The following is a 24,183-nucleotide window of genomic DNA, read 5'->3' on the forward strand; positions in this document are numbered from 1 at the left end:
GCATCTGGTAGTGTAGTGGATTGAGAGCTGAGCCTAGAGTGAGGAAGACCTGAATTCAAACCTGTTCTTGGACACTTAGCTGTTTGACCCTGGGCAAGAAAGTTAACCTCTGTTTGCCTCAGTTTTCTCAGCTCCTAAATGAGGATAGTGATTATTGGCAGGCTTGTTGTAAGTATCAAATGAGAAAATATTTGTAAAAAGTGATTAGGACTGTGCCTGGTATATATTAGGCACTTATATGATTATTGATTGCTAGGCACATAGCTATAAAAATCTTTATTCCTTTCCCCTTTCTCCAACTAGCATCTTGTACTATAACATTTTCCATTTCTCAAGATGTTCTCTTTTCCTCCCTCTGTTTATGGAAATTCTGCTCATCATTTGAGACTCATTAGAAATCCTGCCTCCTTTGCAAAATGTTCCCAGACCACTCCAATCCTTAGAGTATATTTGATAGGCGGTACTGAGTGTGTGCTGAATGAATAATCTCCCTTTGTTCAGAACTTCTGACTATAAGCCCTATATTCTTTCCATTCTTCTGATGCCTATGCAATAAATAGTGGTTCAATAATCCCTTGATTAGGAACATAATCTTCATAATCACATTGTTCTTACTTAAAGAATTTCAATTTGTAGTATTTTTTCAGGAATACTAAAAATAGTAATTGTGGAGACTGCTTGTTTATTACGTAAGTCAAAGAATCAAGAATTTTAAAAAAAGATTTGGGGGCATAGGATGGGAAGAGAGAAATGGTAGGCTTACCCAGCCCTCATGATTGGCTGTGGTATCAGAGGACAGATTGGCCTTCACTATTTGGACCTTGCACTGATTCTCAACAGAACCATGTATTAGTAACTCACTCATGAAAGTTTGGACATTTGGGACTTTTTGCAGATGGTCTTGTGACACGGAGTTTGAGTTTAGTAGCTGGTTAAATAAAGCAGCTGAGTCATAACTGAAGTAACCACAGGAAAACTGTTGCTAGAATAAATTGATACTATTTTCATTGCTTAAAATTGTAAAGGTTAGATTCTTTTGGTCTCATCCTTTTTTTTTTTTTAATAATGGTGTATAGCTAATTAAGGTTCATGTTTTTTGTTCTCCACCCCTTTCTCCCTTGTGTTGAATCATGGGCTCTCTTTGAAATAATTCTATAGAGTGAATGAAAAAGCTAACATGTATATATACCATTCTTGGTCATTGATTTAGGTAAGTAGAATTGGGAAATCTTTTCTCTTAAAAGTAAAATTTGGAATTTCTAGGAAAATTTTCCATTGTTATAGCTATATGTAATTGTTACTTGTATGAAATACATCAGTTTTTTTCAATGACTTTAAAAATTCAGATTAAAAAATTTAAAGGGTTAGTTATTAAATATTTAGAGAATATGATATGATATCTGGATTTGTAAATTCAGTTTAAGCCAGTGAATATTAGGCCTCTCATTTGTAAACCACTATGCTAGGGGCATAAAGATTAAAAAATGACATAGTTCCTTTCCTCAAAGAAAGGAGTTGACATTCTATCCAGGGAAACAAGCTGTATACACCTAAGTGTTATTCAAAATTGCAAGTCATGTAGGCCAGAGGTGTCAAATTTGTGGGCTGCATAATTCCCAAATGTGCTGGAACCAGATTAAAATGTAATTGGGAAATTTTAACAAGATAAAAATACAGTATAACTTAGATAATGTTAATTTGAGGTTTTCTAAATAAAGCATCTTGTTTTATTTGAGTTTGACACCAGGGATATGAGGCAAAAACTGAGAGCCAGATGAAACTGGTTGAAGGAGAAAATATTTTTTTGCTGGAAGGGATCAGGGAAGACTTCATTGAGAAGGTGGTTAAATATGTAGTGATGGATAGGCACCACCAATTCCTCTATAACAAACATGCATGAGTTATGTATAGTTTTAACCCATTTAGTAAGAACCCTGAAGTCAAGGTCATTATTTTATTCCTTGTAGCCTTAACATTGGTCAGTTATTTTACAAATGTTAGTCAGAAGGGATCCCTGGTTGCCTGACTGCAGATAAATCAGTACCCATCCATTACCACTACAAGAAAAAAAAGTGATTCAAAGCCCATGCTGTCCTGACAGTACATGAGTAGTATCATCTCTGTGTGTATATGACAACACAGTGCCTTGCACCAAAAACATGCTTAATAAATACCTGTTAAATTTAATGACAAAGTCTGAGAAATTTAGCTCTGCTGGTGGGTGGTAGAAATGTAGTGGAGATGAAGGATATTGGAATCGAGTAGGTCAAAGAAATCTAAAACCACTGTATTGAAAGATTTGTCAGCATTGATGTTGAAATCACCAAAGAACATGGTAGTGAATGGAGTCACGAAGGAGGACTGATGAGTGTACTATGATGTAATATTTTATACATTGAAGTGGAAGTGCTGGTAAACATCAAAGTGAAACTATACATCTGGTGATTGGATCTGTCAGACTAAAGCTTAGGAGGAAAATTGGGGTTGGAGACATTGATTTGATATTTACTAGTAGTAAATGTTGTTGGCAATTATTCGAATGAATAGGACCAAGAAATGCAAATGTATAAAGGGTTGGGAGAAGGAGGAGAGGAAGAAAGAGGCTAAGAAGTACAGAATCAAAGTCAGAAGAGTGCTAGCACAGGGTAGTGTCACTGAAGTCAAAGGAACAGAAAGTTGTAGGGTCATCACTGTTTGATGCTGTAAAGAGATTAAGGAGAATGAGGCTTTGGAACAGGATATTGGATACGACAATTAGGAGGTTATAGGTGATCTTTAAGAGAGCAGTTTCAGCAGAGTGATAGTTCAGAAGTAAAATTACAAGGGAGAAACAGTAAGGAGAATTGAAGGATTTCTTTTGGGGAGTGTAGACTATTCTCATGAGGAAAGGAGAGAAGTGGGTCCAGTAACTCAAGGAGTAACAGGATACAAGGAAATGTGCTTTTTTATTTTAAAGATGGGGATTCAAATATGGAAAGAAATGTATACATAGTTACTCAGAGAGGCAAGAGTATATTGCCATTACAGAAATTAATGATCTAAAACTTATACGTAGGGAGTACATGGGTCTCATTACAGGAAATGAATAGAATTGTTTGTGGAATTAAGTTAAGAATAGTAATTGCTCACACAGCTGTTTTTAAGTAGCAAATTGTGTTAGGTAATCAGCAAAAATCCACTAAAATGTACTTGATAGTTATGCAGAAACTGCTTTATTGGTACTGACTTATGATCCTAATGGGTACTATAAAAACAAACAAACAAAACTGAAAACCTTTTGTATGCACTTTTCACGTATTCAGTACTGTATATTTGTGCCCCCAATGTATAAATGTAGTTATAATGTATTTCTTCTTCCTTTTCCTAACCATGAAACTCGGATATAATTGACTTGTCCAAGAACAGCAGCATGAACTTTATGAGTTAACGGTGCAATGAGGTGTGTTCTGATTGAGAGAAGAAGGAGGGTCTGGTTAATTGCTTCTCTGCTTGTTGTCTGTTCTCACTCTTCCTCACCCTACTACCCCCCTACCTTGGAAAAGTAGACAATATTAACAATTGAAGTTCTGGCTGAGCCATTTAGAGAAAAAAAAGGTTTATTAATTTTCAGCTTATACTTTTAAAAATGTATACATTTTAGTAACCTACATATTTATGTTGCAGAAAAGATGTTGACCTGGAGTTGTACAGTGGTTCTCTAAACTAATGAAATCACAAATTTATTGCCTGTCTCCATATTTCTCATGAAAATTGCCATGTTAAATTATTAAAGTGTAGCTTAAGGAAGGATAGATTCAGAACCTTCCATATCAGCTTCTGTGCATGTGTTTGGACATAGAATAAAATCAGGCCTTTTTCCTTATCCCCAGAATGAGAGTGTTGGATTAGATGTCTAATGCCCAGTCTAGATCCAGTCTTGGTACAGTGAGTCCCTTGAAAGCAGACATTGGTTCCCCACCCTTACCCCTGCCTTTTTGGTGCACCTAGTGATTCTTAAAATGCTTTGCATATAGTAAATCTTTAATAAATGCTTGTTGACTTGAGAGGGAACTCTTAACAAGAGCAGAAGTTAGGGATGGTGATTTGTCCTCCCCTCCCCCTCCCGCCCCCTCTGTGAGATCTTAGTTCATAGAATGACTTTTAGTTAGGTTGATTGTATTTCCCTGGGTGGTGGTGGTGGGGAGGTTTTCAAAGTACCTTACTAATATTATTTATAATACTTTTGTCAGAGAATGTGACTGATGGACTCTCTGTAAATTGAGAGGTGGAGAAAAATCTTCACAACTTCATTATAAAATAATAATTTCTGACCTTTATATAGTATTTTACAAAGCAGATGTTCTCAGTTTCCATGATATTCCTACTTTGCATACTGAGAAATGAGAAAGAGTTCAATAGATTTCTGCTATGTCATGTAGCATTACCAAGCCCCTTTCCAGTATTGTCTTATAGTACCCAGGCTCTTGATGGAGAACACTTAGTCACTTGTGTTTCTTTTAGTCATATCTGTGAGCAGAAATGTTTTGACTGGGTTTTTTTTCTTCTCCCAAATACATTGGTGCTCTTCTGGAACTTCCAGAAACTTATCGACACCAGCTTATTTCTGTTTCTGGGGAAGGCTGTAGAGAATTGAGGACCTTTTGTCTGGGTTGTCTGGCTTCCATGAAGCAGACTGAACAAATTCCCAAGATGCTAGACCATTAGACAAGAGTGTCTAGGGATGGCAAATGCTTGACTGTTCTCTGGGGATAGTTGAAGTCTCTTTCTGATGTTTAAATAATTAGATAGTTTGTAAGCCAGGAAACAGTTGTGGGTTTTTGTGAACAGGATTCACATAATGTTGTAGAATCTAACTGTTGAGCTTATGTGACATAGAGAAATACCATGTAAAATGTTTGTAAAAGTAGTGTATCTGATTGTCCATCTAGTTTTATTTTTCAGCACTATTGTATGGGAGAACCGTCAATGACAATTTAGTGCCTGATGTGCAGCCATTGGCCATAGGATACATAAATATTTATAATTAACAACAAATGGTTAAGGATTTTTTAAAAATTCTGTATAAATGCATTTGCTCAGTTTTCTGTAAAATGGGGTTAACAAAGGGTTATTATAAGGAACATTATGTAAAACAGAAAATCTTAAAGTGCTAAATAACAACAATAATAACAACTAATATTTTCAGAATACCTACTATATACCAGGCACTGTGCTAGGAACTTTACAATTATCATGTCGTCTGATTCTCACATCAACCCTGAGAGTTTGGTGCTGTTATTATTCTTGTTTCACAGATGAGGAAACTGAGGCAAACTAGAGGTTAAGTGACTTGACCAGGGCCACACAGCTATTTAAGTATCTGAGGATAACTGTGAACTCAGGTCTTCCCAACTTCAGGTCCAGTGCTCTATCTACTGTGCCACCTAGCTGCCTATGTAAATGTTAGCTATTTTTATTGTTATATACATAGAAGGTATTCTTGAAATCAGTACAGTTTTAAGCTTCTCATGCTTAAAGCTGCGTTGACTTTGGCAACACCTTGAGGCATCTAGAAAAAGGCAGTATGTTATAGTTACTAGAAGGTGACCTTGTAGTCTGGAAGATCTCAGTTCCCATCCTACTTCTTGGTTGTGTGACCTTGAGCAAGTCACTTAACTTCTCAGTGTGCCAGACAATTCTCTATGTCTTAAAAGTTGTAGAGGAAGTCCCTGTCTGCATTGGTAGAGGGAATTTCCCCATCAGGATTTTTCTATATGGGTAAAGTCGTAGATACAGTCCAAAAAGAAAGGTGTTCCCTCTCACTTTTCCTACCTCATATGTGTCTCTGTATCTAGCAATATGTTATCAATCAATCAATAATCATGTTTATGGATACTTAAAAACTTTCTCTGCTAGAAAAACTCTACAGTTTTTCTTTTTGAATGACAGTCATTAATAATGAATTTAAATTTATTTTCATTAGAAGTCGGGCCATTCTTTAGTTTCTGAATGCCTTGGTGTAGACTACTAATTATATATCCTGTTGGCTTGGTCTGTAGTGGAAAGAGCCCTACAGTTGGAGTTGGGAGCTCGTGGCTTTGCACTCTTTGTCTGACAGTTACAAGCTGTATGATCTTTGGCAAATTATTTAAATTCTCTGAGACTTATTTTCCTCATCTATAAAAATGGGATAATCATCACCGTTATCTTCTTCTAGAATTGTTGTTAGGAAAGCATTTGCAACCCATAAATACATCAATAAGTGCTTTACTGGGATCAGTGATCTCATAGATAGGGATGTTTCTTTGAGTGGAGCAGAAAACAGTGCATTCATATTTCCCCATCTTGTTTGACTTCTGTCCATGTTCTACCCACGTAACCTCCAAAGAAATCATAGCCACATTGATAGAGGCCTGACTTTAGGCCTTTTAATGTTCCCTAAGTATCAGTGTAACATTAAAGGTATCTGTCTTTTTTCTTACTGAATAACTGGTCCAGCTTCTTTTCTTGTATATTTTCTGGATCATGTCTTTTATTCTCCTTGAGAGTAAGTCCTTGTTGGTAATATGCAGCTATCTTCCTTCTCCCTCCCTCTCCTCCCAACCCCCTCATACACACACACACACACACACACACACACACCACCCCCCTATGACCTTTATAGTCACCTATAATTTTGATTCTTCAGAGTTACAGTGTTGTAAGATATATCATTCTTGAGAGAGTTTTGGTTTTTGGAAGATAGAATTTTAAATCAGTGAGCAATTTGATATTTTTGGAAGCATTAATTAATTTCCCAAATGCAATCCAGTTTATGAACTTTAATTTTAAATCTAATCTCAGGTCATTGTTCATCTGCAATGCCTGTCTAGCATAGATGAACTGATAGATTAATTCAGTTGACTATGCATTAAACTGCTTGTCACAGTCTGGGTAAGAGCATTCACATTTCATGTGTGTAGATGTTTTTTTTTTTTTTTTTCCAATTTCTTTTATCTCTTGTTTGGTTTAGAATTCCTTCCCTAGGTAGAGTAACAAAAGTTATCTGATTTTATCTCTTCAAAAATTTCTTTTTCTAGACTTTTCAGTTTCAGGTGGTATATCCATTTTGTGCTTCTTCTGGTATATGTGATATTGATGTAAACCAAATTTCTCCAAAATGCTTTTCCGTTTTTCCAGTGGTTCTTCTCAAAAAAAGGGAATCCTCTCTCTTGTCCCTCCCAGGAGTTACTCTTTTCGCATACCTTTAAGCAAAGGATGATCATTTGCTTGATATATATTGCAAAGGGCATTTTTGAATTATAATTTAAACTCAGTGGTTTCTCAGATTATATCCAATTCTGAGATTCTATAATGTACAAATAGATCATGATTCTAAATATTTTTTGTAGAGATGAAGGGGAAGGGAAGAAGAAGGAAACAAAGATTTATAGGTCTGCTGTGTGCCAGGTACTATGTGCCAGGCACTTTTACATATATTACCTCATTACACAAGACACTATTCATATGGGTGATAATTGCTAACATCTTCTTGATTTGTCTTTTTAGGTGATAAGACCATTAAAAATTTTTTTTACTAGTCCTTTGGAATCTTCCATGCTTTAGGGTATGCTAATTGTATACCTAATGTATATCTCATTGTCACCTACAGCACAGTTTTCTTGTTTATGGACTGTCCTTGGTCTAGCTGATCTTACCTGTCACATTATCTTAATTGTCATTTCTTTTCTCTCCTGTTTCAATTTGTTATTTAGGTCTTCAAGTTTAAATGTGATGTTCTGATCTTCATCAAATAAAGTAATGGATTGTTGGAGAAACATTTTCATAAGTTCCATTTCTCAGTCATTTTATTGCCCTTTCAGATTCATTTAGAAATACTTTGGGGATTGCCTGACTTAGTTGGGCCTTATACCAACATTTCTGAAGATCTGTTTTCTCCTCTATTTTTCTTCTTTGTTTCCTGTGGTGATTACTACTTGTAGTCTTCCATCCTCTACAATGACATTTTACAAATTAACTTGTAATACAAACCATTGTTGCCCTTGGCTTCCAAGTCACTCCTTTTGTCCAGGAGTGCTAACATTTGCTCCCTGAATTGGTTAATTGTTTTTGTGTACTTTTTAGCCTCTTAATTTTACAGTTATTTTATGTTGATTAAATGTCAGTAGTTAACACTCTAGGTGATATATTTTCCTTTAACTAATTTCCATTTTTTTTTCAGCGTTAGTAGCAAATTTGAAAAGGTCAGGAGCTCTTCTTATAAAGTGGCTTCCTTATCTTTTTTCTTATCTTTTCTTTCATAAGCATTGATAAGATAAAGTCTAACCACACTGGTGAGGGGCTTAGAGGTAATAGTATATAAAGAATGGTTGAAGGAACTGGGGATATTTAGTCCAGAGAAGAGAAGACATCTTACAGTGGATATGATCACACTAACGTGAGGGTCACGTAATGAATGTTAGGGCCAGAATTTAAGTCTTGGTCTCTTTGACTCCCAAATCCTATACTCTTCCCATTATATCATGTTGTTTGTCTCATGTGTAGCATGAAATGCGATACATACTCTAATATGTAGAGAAAAACTAAGTGAGATTTGTTTGAAGGAACTAGAGATATTTAACCTGGAGAACCAGATACTTGTCGACATGATATCTGTTATCAGAAATTTGAAGAACTGTCACATGGGAAAGGGATTAGACTTCTTATGATCATAGATTTAGACTTGAAAAGGATCTTTGACCTTATCTGGTCCAACCCTATCATTAAACACATAAGGAAAATGAGGCCAAAAAAAAAAAAAGATTGTGTTTTGCCTAAGGTCACATAAATAGAAAAATATGATAACTAAAATTCAAACACATTTCTCCATGGACCCCAGAAGAAAGAATTAGAAACATTGACTAGCAGTTGCAAAGAGATCTGTTTAGCTTTGGTGGAAGGGGAAAAAAATTCCAACAATTAGAGCTATCCAAAAGTGGAATATACTGCCTTTGAAAGTGGCAATTCCATCTCATTTGAGGTCCTTATGGAGAGACTGGATAACCACCTGGGAAAGTTGTAAAGGCAATCATTTTCAGGTTTGAACTGCAATAGATGGCCTCTAAAGAGAAGGAAATGGCAAACCACTATTGTATCTTTGCCAAGAAAACCCCAAATGAGGTTATGAAGAGTCAGACACATCTGAAAATGACTAAACAACAAGGTCTTTCCCACCTCTTCAATTCTGTGATTCTCATTTGAAAGTGATGTGGACCTTTGTGCTAATTAATCAATGGCATGATTGCCAAGAAACACCAATTGGCAGAATGACTTCTACTTTGATGACCAGTCATTTTCTGTAGGTTACAATATAGTTAATTTAAATTTTTTGTTGTTGTCTTGATGTTAAAACTCAGTAGTTGCCATGGACAATGCTTTTTCCCCACTTTATTCTTAAGACAATATTGAATATTTACTGGCATGATGCTTCTTTGGCTTTTTTAATTCTCTTAGTATCAAACAATAGTTTACAACATTTTTCAACATACTTTCCTTATACTTATCTTCACATTAAAACTCTACATTAGAATTTCTTTTCTCTTTCATCTTCTGCAATGTATGTTGATGCATAATCTGCAAGTTATCTTCCTAGTGACCTTTTTTGCTTATGCTAATCATGAACCCTGAGAGGCAAGATGACAGTCTCCAATGATAGGATGTTTTATGTTGTTGCCTTTGAGTACACAATGAAACCAACTCTGTCATTCTCTCCTTTGCCTCTTTAAACAAATCCTTCCATTTAGCTGCAGCTTCCTTATGTCTTATTTATAATGAGAATGACTATCAGTGTGCTGGTGTATATTGGAAGGTACTATATAAATGTGAGATAGCATTTATAGATTTCTACTTTCCCCATTAGATATGGATTCAGAGAGGCTTCTTGCCCTACCTACCTTAGAACAATGATAAGATAACCTATGATTCATAGACTCACAGAATGTCAGAGCTTAGAGATCATTTGGTCATACAGTGGATAAACTTGTAGCTGGAAGGGACTTAGATATGATTCTACCTCCTCATTTTGTAGATGAAGAAATTTAGAGAATTAAAGACACTTATCCAGGTTCTTACAGAGGCAAGAATGGAGTCCAAGGTTCCTGGCTCTTAGGCTGATACTTTTATGCCTAAACTGGATTAGTAGTTAATCTGATGTTTGCTAACATATTGTAGATTTGGATTTTCAGGACTAGGTTTCCAGTGGAAATATTATACTTGGCATTTTTGCTTGCAATTTGATAGGTTATCAACAAATGGTGGTTGGGCTCTTAGATCCTCAAAGGCATTGTTAATAGACTCAAAGCTAGCATAATAGTCTTGTCCACTCAGTTATGCTATTTTCCTATAAAAATATAACTTTGAAATATCAAGCACATATATTAAATGGGCAACTAGGTGGCACAGTGGATAGAAAGCTGGGCCTGAAAATCCTGAGTTCAAATGTGGTCTCAGACACTTTCTAGATATCTTACCCTGGGCAAGACACTTAACCCTATTTGCTTCAACTTCCTCATTTGTAAAATGAACTGGAAAAGGAAATGGCAAGCTATTCTAGCATCTTTGCCAAAGAAAAGCCCAAATGAGGCCCTGAAGAGTCAGACACAACCGAACAACAACAACAACATATGTCAATAGGATATGTGATTTACAGGAAGATATAATGATTATAAACACAAAGGCACTTCACTTTGTAACCTTTATTTGTTCAGTCACTTCCTCATCTAACCCTTCCATCTACTCAGGCTTTTTATTTTTGGGTGGGAGAGGAGGGTCATTTCCTGAGCCTGTTGGAAGCTTTGTTGTTCTCTAGCCATGTGCTTCAAAAACCTTTGTTGGTAGCTTAAATTTATTGGAATTACCACTCTCCTCTCCCATTTCTTTAATGGGGGTAACACTACAAGACCTGATTACCACTTCTAATCATTCTTAAGATCAAATGAGATAATGTATTTGATGGCACACTTAGAAAGTCCTCCATTACATTAGTAAATTGTAAATGCTTGGCCAACCATTGGCATTATTCCCATTGGCTTCCCTACTCTTAGTAAAAATCAGTGAGGTTTACTTGAGGTTTAAACCTGGTTTCACACACATTGTTTTTAATGATAATAAAATTAGCATTGGTGGTTTCTAATTCTATATAAAGTTTGCAGCATTTTATTTTTTTAAAGGCAGACTTCTCATGTTATTATGCCACTGTATCATAGGATTTTTTACTTAAAAAGGTTAGATTGTCCATATATAGTATATATGATATATATACTATATATTACATCTCTCCAAATGCTATCTAAGAAACAAGTCTTGCTCTGACTTTTTTTTTTTTTGCTTTTTGGAGGGCAGTTGGGGTTAAGTAACTTTCCCAAAGTCACATGGCTAGTTTTTTTGTGTGTAAGTGTCTGAGGCCAGATCCGAACTCAGGTTCTCTTGACTCCTGGGCTGGCACTTTACTCACTGTGACACCTAGCCACCCCAATAGGTATTTTTTTTTCTTTTTTTGGAGGGGGAAGGCGGGGCAATTGGGACTAAGTGACTTGCCCAAGGTCACATGGCTAGTTTTGTGTTGTGTCTGAGGCCGGATTTGAACTCAGGTCCTCCTGACACCAGGGCCTGTGCTCTATTTACTGCGCCACCTAGCTGCCCCATCTTGCTCTGACTTTCAAGGGCCACTGAAAAAAGACTCCATAATGTATGGGATTTCTTCTTCTTCTTGTTTAAATGTATTAGATTTTTCACATAAATGTTTTCTTTTTCTGTGTTGGAATCACTTTTTGACAAGTTACTACACAGAAATTCAAAAATTTGTTTTTCATGAATATAAAATATAAAATCTGTATTCCAATATGCCTGTACTTGATATAAGAAAATATTTTTTGCCTTCTCTGTTAAAGCCCATCAAAAGTTTAATGTTTTCTTAGTATTGTTAATAATTCACAGTGAAACACAGGAAAACTACACAAGTAGATTTTTTTCAAATGTGTCTGAAATATAAAAATATAATCAAAAGATTTTGTGTTTAAACCTCTCTATGGTTCTGTAATTGATCAGGCTTTGAATCTTATCTAAAGAAATTTCCACAAACAAAATCAAATAAAGGAACTATAGAAGAGATATTCTCATAGCCTTGGTAACTGATATAACTATCTGCAATCAAATTTCTCTGTTCAGATCATTTATTGAATCATTGTAAAGCAGATGGTGAACACAAAATGTGTATTATCTTTCTTTTGTTTATAAAATTGTTGAAATTTGGTCTTGTTGAAATCTTTTAAATAAAGTCCTATTTATCATTGACTACCTGGAAGAGAAATTTTCTTTTAAATGTTTCTGAAGCCCATCTGGTATGTAGGTGTGTATATATATTTAAAAAATATTATATGTTCATCTATGTAATTGTATATGATGTATTTTTTCTATTTCTAGGAATAAATATGGCTTGTAAAGTCAGGCAAAGAAGTTTGCTTCATTTAAATTTGCAAATAACAAAAAAAAATCCCCGAAGTTTAAAAGAAACAGTTGGTTATAAGCAATATTCAGATCCATAGGAACAGAGTGTGTGTGTGTGTGTGTGTGTGTGTGTGTGTGTGTGTGTGTTAGAGAGAGAAAATTTGTAGGAAAATTTAAAGTTTAAGTTATTCTGTTCCACTTGGAGAAGCAGATACTTAAGACATTTTATAAACTAAAAGAAAAATGGAAAAAGATGTTTTTTGTCATTATATCAGTTTTGATTTATCCAGGATATCTTTTATCCCTATAGAATATGACAGACATTAATTTGTCAGCCAACTAAGTCTGAAAAATTCTTCTGCTCAGTGATTATTGCTGAATTCCCTGATGTTTTAGCCTATTTATCAAAGGACTGGTTTCATCAAAACTATCTAGTTAACATGAAGATTGTAGTGGAAATACCACATGGCTCATATCCATGAAAACAATAGTTCAGACAAATCTTACACTGTTTTTTCCATTCCCGTGAATCATTATATAATATTTTGAATATTTTCTTGTAGATAGGCTATTTTTAAAGATTTCATTAGGTCTTGACTATCTCTACATAAATATGTTTGCCCTCCATGTATTATCATTCATATATGTTTACCTTTGTCTTCTGTCTGAATCTGTAGAAAGATTGTTATTGGAATTATACACTTGCATTAGTATTAGTCATTGTTTTCAGTAGAAAGGAGTCATTTGTCCTGGAAGATGATGCTTTGCTTTTGTCAGTGCCAGCCACCACTTTATATTCAGACCCTGGACCGGTTATAATGAAAGCACAGAGAGCTTAGCTGCAAAATAGTCATTTTCGTTCAGATCTTTGCCATTCTTCAGAGTCCCGTGAGGCCCCTATCATGCCCCACACCATTAGGATCTAGCACTCTTTAGCTGATGATTCTATCACCTAATTAATGACCATTTTGTTTAATTAATCTTTGCCTTTCCTTCATGGCATCCAGGGAAATCAGGGTCACTTGGCAAAGATAGGGCTAGTGGTTTGACAAGATTGGTAGGCCTTTTCCCAAAAATATGCTTAGGATATCATTATTAGTAGATATCTACCACCCAATCTAGGTATCATTTTAAAAGTAAAATTCTTTAAAACACCATGTGCCTTTCTTTAGAGAGCTTTGATACATAAAAATCTAAATTAAAAAAAATTCTTTTTTCATTTATTTCTATTAATTTAATTTAACAAACATTTATTACATGGATATTATATGCAAAGGCTATGTGCTTTGGGAAGTGATTGATTCCTGCCTTTTTCCCTGCTGTGATATTGAAAATTTCATCTTAAGAATTGATGACTTCTCAAATCACTTGCCTACCTAGTGCATCAGTCTCCCCAGATCCCATCTTTTTTACTTCACCTTAGGCACACATAGGGATGGTTTATGTTTTCTTTTGCCTAAAACTGTTTTCCTGCAATGATCTAGAAATCTTGATTCTTCATTCATCACAACCTTCTACCTTCCATTTCTCTTTCTGCCTCACGCACCTATTCTGCATCCTCATCCTGACCTCCAGTCACTTTCCTCTTCCCTGACATCCCTTTCCTCCCTTTGTACTATTCACTTTGTAATTAACCATTTCAATTATATACTTCTGCCCTTTAATCACTTTGTCTTTCACCACTCATACCTTGCTAAGCCCTAATCCTGAGATGCCTCCTACCATCTACCTATTCTCCTACTGTTCACATGCTGCTACAAGAAATCAAATATTATACTGACTGAGCATACTACAAATTATTGTCATTTGACCTTGTCTGGTCTTTCAGTATTGCATAAGATAATCCTTCCTCTCCACCCCTGCTACCTCCCCTAATAACTATTCCTAGCTGTTTCTTCAATCTTTCTTTACCATTTTATTCACCTGTCTGTATCATCACAAAACCTTGCTTCCTTGTTTAGAGACCTGTCATGACTCTTCATTTCCCCCCTCTTCTATACACCCAAATACCCCATTCTTTCCTTTAGTCTCTGAGAAAGAGATGGCCATTCTTCCTTAGGCCAGTACCTCTTCTTGTGCTGTCAGCTATAATTTCTCCAGTGCCCTCTAAAGCTTGCCCCTTTGAAGACCACCTTCAACTGTCATCTTCATTGATAGCTCCTTCTCTGCTGCCTACAAACATGCCCAGTCTTCTAGTCCTTATAAACTTCTCAATTTCCTCAAGGAATTGTCCTATAGTTCTCTTCTCTCTCATAGGTAAACTTCTAGAAAAAGCAATTTGTAGTCAGTTTTTTTCTCCTTCCTGCCCTCCTATTCACTTCTTTATTAGCTTTTAAAAAAAAATATTCTGAACACCCAAATCCCTCCCAAAAGAGTATCTGGCAGTGATAATGATGATGATGATGATGATGATAATGATAAATAGCTAGCACTTATATTTTGATTTAAGGTTTGCAAAACACCTTCCAAATGTTAAACCATTTGGTTCTTTATACAAAGTAGGAAGCAAAAAGGATATTATATATCCCATTAATTTCTTAACCCCTTACAATCTGGTTTCTCACCCTACCAATTGATCAAATTTTAGTATGTTGATGTATTTCCTTCCAGAAGCTATTTATTTATTATGTGATACCTTTCCAGATTCTTGGCCAGGAAGTTATTGGGGGTATGTTGACACTTTGCAACAGTGAGGAAGGAATCAAGAGAGAGGGAGAATAGTGACTTTTTAAAAACATAAGATAGCAGTTTTTGAAATGCTTGTTTATTGCCTGAAATGCCTTAGAGAAAAATTCTTGAGAATTTTTCTTGGAACTGGGAAGATATTAGCCTTGGGAAGAAGGAGCCTTTCAGATAGACTTGATTTTTATGACTTATACTCATTCAATTCTTAGTGTACCTTTGCCAGTTAGTCCTAGAATGAGGTGCCAAGCAATTCAAGAAAATCAGAAGGATGACCTCACTCTACCATAGCATAAAATGAGGTTCAGAGAGCAAGGAATGAGGATATTTCTTTATGCTAACAGCAAGAGATGGATGGTTCCCAGAACTGACCAGATGTGTTTGGGTTTGGGAGTAGGGATCTGTTTGAGTCATGGAAGGAATCCTGGAAGCCCAAAACTGATAGATGAAAATACAAAAACAGGAGAGGAAAGATACTATGCAAATTCGGATCCTTTCCTGATAAGACTTTCTTTTTTCCAACCAATATGGCAGTTCAGTAGTGTTTCCCAGTTGAGAGAAAAACAAATAGGAAAATATAATTTTAAAGTAATTAGAAAGTGTTGTTTACTCAGTAGTTATTGTGGGTCATCATGTCAACTTGATTTGTTTCTTGTATGTATTTCTTTGATTGACCCTCTGAGTCATCATCATTTCTCTCAGTTGAACTATTCCCTTCCCTGACCAGATGGAAACCAATTGTATTGTGTGGAAAGCTGACTATTTTACCAGCTTCTGGTCCACAGAAGGTCCAATACTTGCTTTGGATTTATATCCAGATGGCCGTTTGGAACAGGATCCATGGGTCAGCTACCCATGCTAGTGGTTTCAAAGAACTTTAGATCATCCTGGGTTCAAAGTATTACAAATAGTCACTTGTAATAGAAATACACAGAGCTTTTGTGTCATTCTGTGGCAGACCTAGCGTTCTAGATTCTCATAATTAATCTTGTTTCCTCAAAGTTTGGGGATCAGTGACTCATCTACAGATCATCCAAACCCATGTGCTAAGGACAGTTGGCAAGACTGTTGTTGAGTCATTAATTTGTTGCCTTCTTCTCTGTTTCCGCTGTGTGCTTGGCACATTACAAGTATAGAAAATCCATCTAAGTTTGTCTGAGTGTAGATTCTGATGGACTTACCTTATTTTTATCTTGTCTTCCTTTAGGTATGGATGAACGAGGAGGTACAACATCTTGGGGAACAAGTGGTCAACCAAGCCCCTCCTATGACTCATCTAGAGTAAGTTTTTTCTTCCTTCATTTAAAAAAAATATAAATATTTGATCAAAAGTTTAGAAGAAGATTGATAAAGATAATAGGCTCTTTAAGGAAGATTCCTCAAATTTATAGTTTTCTAGTAACATAGACTATCCTAATTTTTAAAGGAAATGTTCTGGAATTAATGCATTTTAAGATGTAAAGCCAGCAGGAAAGAGATTATCTAGTTCCACCCTTTTATTTGATTGACATAAGTGGAAAATGAGGCTCAGAGAATTAAGTGACTTGCCCAAGGTTTGAAAAAAAAAAAATGGGGACATGTGATTAGAGTTACTTCATACTTTTCCTAAATGATAAAGGTTTAAGCATTCTGCTCTCTTTTTATGCCTAAATAAAAATGCTGAATGAAGGCATATTTTAAAATATAAAGTTTTCCCATTTGATTTAAAGCTGTCTTCAATTTATATTTAAATACTTTGTGATGAATTGGAAATAGCATTTGACATCTAAGAAGTTATATATAGAAATAAGAAGTTATATATAACAACTCTTAGACACATACATCCATTCCTCTTAGAAGTCCCCACGTGGAGCTTTGAATAATGTTGCAAATATTCTTATTGCAAAATTTTTTATTGGGATTTGGATATTGGATTTTATTAAAGGGGAAAGAGTTACCAAGGATGCTGATTATTTTTTAATTATACTATCCTAAGTCACTTATTGATAAAAATTAGTTTACAATATTCTAAATTGTACTATAGCAACCTGAAAGAATTAATTCACTCCCCCCACCTCCCAAATGCTTATGTTATTGCTTGGAAGCAATGTAGACCCCTGGGAGAACTGTATTCAATGGCGTATCATGTGGTAAGTATGTCTAGGAGATTTGAACTTGGAATTTAGACATGGGTAGTCTAAAAGTAAGCCCTTATTGATTTGTAGTTTGGTGATGAGATAAGTAGTTTCTGTTGATAGCCAGTAATGTTTTGTTGAATGCCTTTATTGTTTGTTAGTAATTTAATTCTATACTAAACTTTGTATTTATTTTAAAATGTACAGTAATTTCAATTAATTTCCAACTTCTTTCCTACTCTGAGATATAAAACAGGTCTCTATATGTCAGAATAATTTGGAAAACCAACATAATCTAGTTATTCAGGAACCTAGATAGCACAGAGTTCATATCCTGTTTCTTCATTTGTAGTTCAATTTATTAAAAAAATCATTTTATTTAAATATGGAATCTGAAAATTATTATATCAATATAGTATACCTGTAAGTTTAATCAGCATACAGATTTTATTAGCAATTAGCAAAATAATACATTTACATTCTTCGACTAAAATGTGTCTTTAGATCTATGAAAAATCACAGTCATAGAGTTAGAGCTAGAAGGAATCTTAGAGGCCACTCAGTCCCATTTCCTCATTTTACTAAGGAGCAGGTGACATAGATAGTAAATATGCTACATCTTTTAGGAGGGTGGGATTTGAACCTGCATCTTCTTGTCTCAAGTCATGTCCTTTCCATTGTGCCATGCTGTTTCTTCAAGAAAACTTAAAAAAAGACTTAATGCTTATATGTTATGTTTTCCTTCAAATTTCCCATTTTTCCAAAGAAAAAAACCCTTGTATCTTCTCCCATACCCACCCCCATGTCTTTAAATTTCTTAGAAATTCTGTATATGTCTGTTAGAGTTAAATCTTGAAGTGATTAAAGCCCAAAGGAAACATTTATTAAGCTATTATAGGATGCATAGAATCTTATTAGAGCACATAGAGAAATACTAAAGGGAGAATAAAGGGTCCTCGTCCTAAAAGAACTTCTGAGTTTCATTAAATTTACTTCTACCTTCCGGACTTGATGAGACCTTAAATTAAAATTGAGTCTAATATTCTCACTTCATAGAAGAAACTAAGACCTAACGAGTAAGAGTGAATTGTTCAATATCATACATTGTTTTTTTTTGGTGGCAGAGCTGGCACTACATATATGGTCACTTGCTTCCTAGTTCATTTCTCTTTCCAAGACACCATACCTACCCTGCTCATTCCTAAACACATTGTGGAAGAGACATGGTCTCCTGTTTTGAATAAAAACAGTGTAAATTATTATTTTTAATGCTTCTTCCTGCATGATCCGTGCAAGAATTCATGTACTTTGCTTTTACTTCTCCTGTTGGGTTTCAGAAGCTAGCATTTACATAACACCTAAACATTTGAAAAGCACTTTGGGTGAGAGGGAAGTAAACAAGTATTTTTTAAGTACCTGATATGTACAGTACTGTGCTAAGTGCTTTAAATTACATGATCTCATTTAATCCCCACAACCGTTCTGTGAGGTAGGTACTCTTAATTAGCCCCTTTTTACAGATTAGGAAACAGACTGAGAGAGATTAAGTAAATTGTGTGTTACATGAACCTAGTTCTTCTTGATTCTAAATCGAGTGCTCTGGACTTTGTGCCATCTGTGTGGTACTTCAGTTTAGTGGGTAAAGAAATAGGGGAATGAAGACATTTCTTGGTCTTCCCAGAGAATCCTTTGATGCAGAATATATATAATGCTTACAAACTCTGTATTTTAAAAGGTGGAGGGATGGTGATGAAGAGAGTTCCTTGTTTAATAAATTGGGGTTATCCATTATTTTTCCAGTATCCAATTAAGTGCGGTTTTGTGAATTATCCAGATATTCAAATAAAAGTATTTTATTTTTTCATTTGCATTGTCTTTCTCTGAAGCAAAAATCTCTCACTTTTTTTAAACTACAATGTAAGGTTATAGATAAAAACCTTAACTTTTATGTGGACTTCTTAGAATAACTGAAGTGTGTTTTATTTGTCTGATTACAAATAGGCATAGGCTTCTTGATATGACCATTGTACATCTTTCTAGATGCATGGACTTTGCTGGTTTGCTATGGTTACCTCAGGTTGATTGTAAGCATTAAATAGTTCATCTCTAATGACACATCAACAAGTCTTTACTGAGCTCCTATTTATGTACATGGTATTGTGCTCAATTCTGTTGGGGATGCAGAGGATCAGTGGCAGCTCAGATAGCTCTGATGCTTTTTTAGCAGGGGAGCCTGGTAGAGTAGAAAGAAAACTGACTTTGGAATCAGTTTCCATCAAGTCACTTGAAGCCTTTGGGCCTCAGTTTCCTTCTCTGTGAGTGGAGGGGGTTAGACTAGGTGGCCTCTGAAGTTCTCTTTAGCTCCAGACCTTTGATCTCATCGACTCCACAGATTTTACCCCCTCGTGTCCCAGCTGCAGTAGAAGGGAAATGGGGAGTAGTAAGTCTTTCTCTCTTCAACCCGAGGTAACTAGAGCCTTGTGGGAGAAGGGAAAGAGAGTCATTGATTAGCCAGTCGTAATGGTCCTTGTGCTTTTGATGTTTGTAATCTTATAGAGGAGGTGCAATGGTAAAGTATTAGAGAACAGTGAAATAACTTAATTCTTTTAGACAAGAGTAAAGGATATTAGAAGCCAGTATATTTCATTCTTCAGCAAATTAATTTTACTAATAGAAGTTTAGTTAAGAAGGAAAGTTCATATAAATTTCAATTAACCAAGAAGGGCTTTGTGTAAGAAGTGGAATTTGAGCTAGTTTAGAAAGTTGAATATAATTTGGAGAGGATAGATTAGAGAGTTAAAGCCTGGAGACAGGAATAACAGTCAAGCAACAAACAAATTAATCCAGATGTGACTCAAGTCCTGTTCTATTATGGTGATAATTGTGGCAGTTAAGAAGGGGGACTAGATACAAGAAATATTTCAAAGGAATAATAGACTGGACATGATGAATGGGTATAAGGGAAAGGGAAAATCAGAGATAATTCTTAAATTGGACAGATTGCATACCTGGCATACCTTCATACCATTTGGGTACTTATTCCACCAGTGCAGATTATAACACCTCCATTTCCTAGTAGGCATCTTGTGAGTTGCTATAGCTTTTCTCTCCAGATTTATCCCCTTACAAGCAGTCTCCCAGTGATAAAGCTCTCCAAACATAAATTTCTATGATAACAAAATAGACATTTTTCTTTGACCCATACTCTTACTGACTTAGGAATCTATGATCTTCTGACATAACCTTTGAGAACACATCTCATAATGAAAATCACCTTTTTCTTAGATGGAGAAATATGGTAGGACCTGATAAATTAATTAAAATAGGTCATACATAAAACAAGTAGAATTTTTAAAAATCGTGTAACGTAGGCTATTGGTGATGTAATTTGTGGCAATAATCCAGGTAACTTTTGAGGGGGAAAACATTTTTTTCATTATTTTAAATGAGTCCTTATCCTCTGACTGTCTGTTTCTAAATTGACTGGAAACCTATTTTAGATATACAAGACACTGCTAACACCTTTGTTCCAGGTTATGGGTTGGGTTTTTTGTTTATTTTTTGATGTTTGATTTTGTTCTGTACAGAGTAGATTTTATATTTGCTAGGATTTCAAAAGCAATAACTAGGAAGGACATCAAACTTTGAAATAGTATATTAGAGCTCATAATATAAGGTACATACAGAGCACAAGAGGAAGCCATCAAATAGTGAAGCAAGACAGGTGGGTAAAAATACTTCTGTGAGTGTCATCCAATATATTGTATTTGTGCTCAGTTTGACCTCTGTTTTCTTATTTCACTGCTCTTTTTCAGATTTCTCTGTATGTGAAAAAAGACTCAGAAAAGAGTCTTTTAATACAGGTTAAAAATAAACCCAGCAGCATAATTGTTAGTCTTGTTACTTGCCTTATTGGAGGAAAAACCTACAAGTTATACTATTAATTTTCACATTGAAAGCAGAAATTGGGTTAGAGTGATATGAACAACATTGAATCTTCTAACTAATGTCCAAAGTCAAGAGATTAAAGACAGTGATTACAGTGTCAGATAATTTTTCTATCACATTCCAGTATGGAAGGCCTTTTAGTCTTGCAGTCTGGCCATTACTCTCCTGTGGTTGCTGGGATTACCCCTGATGTGATAATTTCCTACACATCATTTAGAAAGGTCTTTTACCTCAAAATGTTTAACTTTGCCATTGGTTTCAGTTAATTTTAACATATGTTTTGAGGTATAATGGAAAGAACTCTGGACTTTTTAGTGTAAATACTTGGTTTTCAAGTCTCACCTCTTATCCCATAAGGGGCATGAGATTTGGAGGCAGTTTGATCTCTTAATCTCACTTTTCTCACAAATAAAATAGAGATAATGATACCTGTATTGCTTATTTCCTATGGGATAATCAAAAATATAGTTTACATAATGTGCTTTATAAATGTAAACAACTATTAACAACAGTAAATTTCTTGTTAATACCAGTAATGTTAATAATAAGAGAGGTTGGGGACAGAGCCAAGATGGAGGGGTGAAAGAAGAGAATATTGAAATAATAAATTTAAACCCAGTTCCCCCTAGGTGTTAGAATAGTTCTTGGAAAACTATTTGTGTTTATTTTGTATATATTCTATATGTATTCATATATGTATATGTCTCCCTTATGAAAATATAAGCTCCTTGAAGACAGGGGCTGTCGAATTTTTGTTTTAGCATCCTGATATAAGGTACAAGTCTTACCCATCGCATTTGGTAAGTTGTTATTGATTGGTTGTTTTTAGAGAGAAGAAAATATTCACATTGTTTACAGAAGTAATATGATTTATCACTTATTTCCATTCTTCTTTATTTTTACTGAAGACTAATATTCATGCCTTTGTTCCCCATTCTTGGTGCACTTATCTTAGAGTCAGTGGACATGCTAAGTTTCAGGGTTCTCCAGTTAATTCCAAGAAGGGAAACTTGTTTCCTGAAGCATATTCTTTGGCTCCCTAGAGTTCACAATCTCATTACTTTTCTCTGTGTTGTTGTTATAATTCATAACAATAGTAATGTGCTTAGTAGTTTTCAGAACATATCTCTAGCATATACATAAGAAAAAAACATGTTTATTCCATTGAATAAAAACTTTTGAGAGACTTGATCCATTGAACCAACACTATGTTCAAATAAAATCCTATCAGTGACTTGGAGCAGTTGTCAGAACCAATATGTCTGAAGGACAATTAGAGCATTGTCCTTCCTTTAAAAGAAGAATGATTTGTAGATGCTTATTATTATAAACATACCACATTTCCTGGAAAACTCTTCTGTTCTCAGAATTTATAGTTCACTCAGCTCTTGACTGGCTCTTTCCTTTCATATCTGTCTAAATCCTCTTTTTTCCATCCTCTTACCAAAGTATAACTCCTTCCTCTCTTTGAATTCTTCTTTTTACTATATTACTGGTAACATGAATGCTATCTTTTACATCAGTAAAGTAGACTTTCCTTTCCCCACTTGACACAGAAAAACAAATAGAAAAATATTTAGAGTCTGGTTTTCATTTCAGATGACCAAGCAGTGATGATGCAGTATACACATTAGTTGACACAGTTTTTCAGATTAAAAAAACGTATATATTTTTTAAAAGGCCGGTATGAGGAGGCTACTAGGTTAGTATTCTTTTCATAATATCTTTACCCTGAGCTGTCTTGAAATTATCCATTAGGGTACCTCTATTTGGTATGCTCTTTAAAGATCAGCACTAGAGAGTGAGCAATTAGTAAAAAGTAAAGCAGAAAAAAAGAAAAGAAAGGTGTGTCAGTGAAACATTTTAAAACTATACCAAAGAGAACCAAAGAAGTTCAAAAGAGGACACAGAGTAAGAAAGTGTTATGTTAAATTTAATAAATATTTTTTAAATCCAAGGTGAACATAATAGAGATTCTTTCCTTCATATTCAGTCTTCTTTTTCTGTTCTTTGTATGTGGATATGTTCATGTTAAGTCGTGACTTAAAAAGTAATTTTTAAAAGGAAACAATTGAGCCCTACCGAGGTTTGATTTTCTTCCTATTTGATTTTAAATTTTTAGAAGTAGAAGAGAATTTCTTTTTTTTTTTTTTAAAGGCAGGGTGATCTTTTTATTTTCAGGGAAATTTGTAAAGACCAGCATGTAACATTGTTGAAAGGTCTTCAGTTTAAACAGAACAGTATATAGTCAATATTTTTATTAATTAATTAATTTTTAGTTTTCAACATTCACTTCTTCAAGATTTTTGAGTTCCAAATTTTCTCCCTATCCCTCCCTTCCCCTCACCCAAGATGGTATGCATTTTGATTGCCCCTTCTCCCAATCTTCCCTCCTTTCTATGCCCCGCCCCTCCCCCTTCTCTTATCCCTCTCCCTTCTATTTTCCTGTAGGGCAAGATAGATTTCTATATCTCATTGCCTGTATATCTTATTCCCCTGTTGCATGTAAAAACAATTTTTAGCATTTGTTTTTAAAACTTTGACTTTCACATTCTCTCCCTTTCTCCCTCCCCACCCACCCTTATTGAGAAGGAAAGCAATTTGACACAGGTTATACATGTGTAGTCATGCAAAGGACTTCCATAGCAGTCATATTGTGAAAGGCTGACTATATTTCCCTCCATCCTATCCTGCCCCCCATTTATCCTGTTCTCTCTTTTAACCCTGTCCTTCCTCAAAAATGTTTGCTTCTGATTACCTCTTTCTCCCATTTGCCTTCCCTTCTATCATCCATCCCTTTCATCCCCTTTTCCCCTACTTTCCTATAGGATAAGATATATTTCCATACCTCCATTGTGTGTACATATTATTCCCTCCTTAAGCCAAATCAGATGAGAGTAAGGTTCACTCATTCCCTCTCACCTCTCCCCTCTTTTCCTCCATTGTAAAAACTTTTTCCTGACACTTTTATGTGAGA

At 35.1% G+C, this 24,183-nt stretch overlaps 1 protein-coding gene across 5 annotated transcripts in view; it reads left to right on the plus strand.

Moving 5' to 3' along the window:
* The window catches only part of TCF12 (transcription factor 12), a 430,344-nt gene that overhangs the window by 164,309 nt on the left and 241,852 nt on the right, over positions 1–24,183 (plus strand). For all 5 annotated transcript variants that reach the window (XM_069098132.1, XM_069098130.1, XM_069098134.1 and 2 more), the window contains exon 4: positions 16,352–16,425. In XM_069098132.1, the coding sequence (XP_068954233.1) occupies positions 16,352–16,425 (74 nt within the window). The remainder of the gene's footprint in view (positions 1–16,351; positions 16,426–24,183) is intronic.

Source organism: Petaurus breviceps, unplaced genomic scaffold (genome assembly GCF_028583685.1).
Source record: "Petaurus breviceps papuanus isolate PSGF00001 unplaced genomic scaffold, PetGlider_PUasm1.0 37, whole genome shotgun sequence".
Lineage (NCBI taxonomy): Eukaryota > Metazoa > Chordata > Mammalia > Diprotodontia > Petauridae > Petaurus > Petaurus breviceps.